The 2,962-nt window shown below is 60.7% G+C and overlaps 1 protein-coding gene across 1 annotated transcript; it reads left to right on the forward strand.

Moving 5' to 3' along the window:
* Positions 1-381: 381 nt before the first annotated feature.
* LOC112103088 (claudin-4-like) lies at positions 382-1,354 on the forward strand. The gene has a single exon (XM_024194690.3). It carries the CDS (start codon positions 385-387, stop codon positions 1,027-1,029), a length of 645 nt encoding a protein of 214 aa, XP_024050458.1. The 5' UTR covers positions 382-384; the 3' UTR covers positions 1,030-1,354.
* Positions 1,355-2,962: the final 1,608 nt, after the last annotated feature.

Below are 2,962 nucleotides of genomic sequence, written 5' to 3' on the forward strand. Positions count from 1 at the left end.
GACAGGGTTGGGCACCATGGGTATCGCGGCTGCTCTGCCTATGGGAATCCAGCTCTGTCTCCTAGAACTTGGCCTGTGGTGCAGACGCCCAACATAAGACCCCAAGTGCCACTTCTTCTCACATTGTAGCGATGGGAAACCGAGGCACAGCAAGGTCAGAGTGACTTGCCCAAGGTCACCCAAGGAGACTGTGGCAGAGCCTAGTCTTCTGAGTCTGACCACCTAATCTGGAGCCTTGCTCCAGCTCCCCCTGCTGTTGCAGCCCCTGGTTTCACCTCCTACAAATTACCGGCATTCGGTTTGCGGGGTGTGTGTGCAGTGCAGCATCTCTAATTCGCTCTTCCCACTGTCTCCAAAGGTGAGAGCGTGACTTGCCCGTAAGCCATGACGGTGATGGCTGTGCAGATGGGGGGCCTGGCCCTGTCGGTGCTGGGCTGGCTGGGCACCATCCTGACCTGTGCGCTGCCCATGTGGAAGGTGACGGCCTTCATTGGCTCCAACATCATCGTGGCCCAGGTGTTCTGGGAGGGGCTGTGGATGAACTGTGTGTACGAGAGCACAGGCCAAATGCAGTGCAAGGTCTATGACTCGCTGCTGGACCTCTCCTCGGACCTCCAGGCAGCCCGAGCCCTAGTTGTGGTCTCCATTGTGGTGTCCTTCCTTGCCCTCCTTATTGCCATCTTTGGGGCCGAGTGCACCAGGTGCGTCGATGACAAGGAGGCCAAGGCCAAGATCTCCATCACCGCCGGGGCTGTCTTCATTCTGGCCGGGATTGGGCTGCTCATCCCTGTGTCCTGGTCGGCCAACACCATCATCAGCAACTTCTACAACCCCATGGTGCCAGAGGCTTTAAAGAGGGAGCTGGGGGCTTCCCTCTATGTGGGCTGGGCCGCAAGTGCCCTCTTGGTGTTTGGGGGGGCCATACTGTGCTGCTCCTGCCCCCCCAGCCAAGATGCGCCATACCCCATGAAGTATAAAGTGGTGAAGCACTCCAGCCTGGGGAGCTATGCCCTTAAGAACTACGTGTGAGGAGCCCTGCCTTGCCCTCCCTGGAGACCCCCCTCTCGCCTCAGCCCATCCCACGTGCTCGCAGGGGCCCCTTTACAGCCATCCAAACAGATGTTGGCTTCAAGCCGAAGTATGTGAAATTTGTAGGGGTTCCCCTCCCAGTCTGGGTCCTGCCCCACATGTATCCTCCCACCTGCATCTCACCCCACCCGTCCCACCTCCCCACGCGTTTCCCTGCCTGCATCCCACCCTACCCATCCCACCTCCCGATGTGTATCCCCCTGCATCCCACCCCACCTCCCCATGCGTTTCCCTGCCTGCAGCCTATCGCACCCCACCATGTGTATCCCCCCTTGCATCCCACCTCCTCATGTGTATTTCCCCCACCTGCATCCCACTCAACCTGTCCCACCTCCCCATGTTGCCCCCCCACTGCATCCCACCCATCCCACTTCCTCGTGTATCCCCTCTGCATTCCACACCACACATCCCACCTACTCATGTGTATCCCCCCCCCCGCATCCCACCCCACATGTCCCACACATATTCCCTCCTTGCCCATGTCCCACCCCACTTGTCACCTCCCTACATGTATCCCCTCCTTGCTGGTGTCCTGCCCCATGCATCCTCCCTCCCTGCCCGTGTCCTGCTCCACATACCTCCTCCCCACCCACATCCCACTTGACATGTGCTCTCTCCCTGTCTATTCTGTTCTCTGTAGGCTCTTATACCACACGTACTCCCATAGTTTCTAAATGCCTTCTAGTCGGCCCACAAAGGCTGGTGGACCTGATCATCAGCCTGAGCCAATCAGGCACGTCCAGGTCAGTCTGTAGCCCTTTCCTCAGGGCTCTCTTTATTCTTTTTAACACAAAGAAGAAGCATGGAACAATAACAAAAAGTTACAATCCTGTTCTCAGCTGTGACTGTGGGGCCCCCCAGGCCCTGATAGCTTAAAGGGCTGGACCTTCCCCAGCCTGGAGCAGGGGGCACGGGGTTTCCTGCACTCTCACACAAGAGACCACACTCCAAACCCTCTGCTGGAGCTGGGCTCTCCTTTATATCCCCTGGCTGGGACTCATCAGCCCAATCAATGCTGCCCAGAAGGGCCAGACTGGCCAGTTCCAGTCCTTGCTTCCAGGGGAGGTCAGTGCAGGCCGGCTTTGGCCTGGGCCAGATCCCAGGGAAGCAGCTCCAGGGGACACAGGCAGCGGCTCCAGGCCCTTCGTTACTGGTATAACCAGCTGTGGAACAGGCAGCATTGAGGGACAGCCCCAGGAGGTTGGAGCCCCTGAGCCAGCCACAACCCCCCCGCAGCCCCTGACCCAGCCATGACCCCCCCACAGCTCCTGGCCCAGCCACAAACCCCCCGCAGTCCCTGCCCCACCCACAACCCCCCACAGCCCCTGACCCAGCAATGACCCCCCTACAGCCCCTGCCCAATCCACAACCCCCCAGAGCCGCTGCCTAGCCGTGACCCCCCCACAGGCCCTGCCAAATCCACAACCCCCCACAACCCTTGACCTAGCCATGACCCCCCCACAGCCCCTGCACAGCCATGACCACCACAGCCCCTGCCCAATCCACACCCCGCACAGCCCCTGCCCCAGCCACTATCCCCCATAGCCCCTGCCCAGACACGACCCCCCAAGGCCCCTGACCCAGCTACAACACCTCCACAGCCCCTGCTCCGTCCATGACCCCCCCGCACAGCTCCTGACTCAGCCATGATCCCCCCACAGCCCCTGACCCAGCCATTACCCCTTCACAGCCCATTCCCAGCAATGACCCCCCCACAGACACTAGCCAATCCATGATGTCCCCACAGCCCCTGCCCCAGCCTTGTCCCCCCAGCCCCTTCCCACTTCACAACCCCCCACAGCCCCTTCCCAGCCATGAGCCCCCCACAGCCCCTGGCCAATCCACGACCCCACATAGCCCCTGCCCAGCCATG

This window comes from Terrapene carolina, unplaced genomic scaffold, assembly GCF_002925995.2.
Source record: "Terrapene carolina triunguis isolate 2854851 unplaced genomic scaffold, T_m_triunguis-2.0 Scaffold454, whole genome shotgun sequence".
NCBI classification, from domain to species: Eukaryota; Metazoa; Chordata; order Testudines; family Emydidae; genus Terrapene; species Terrapene triunguis.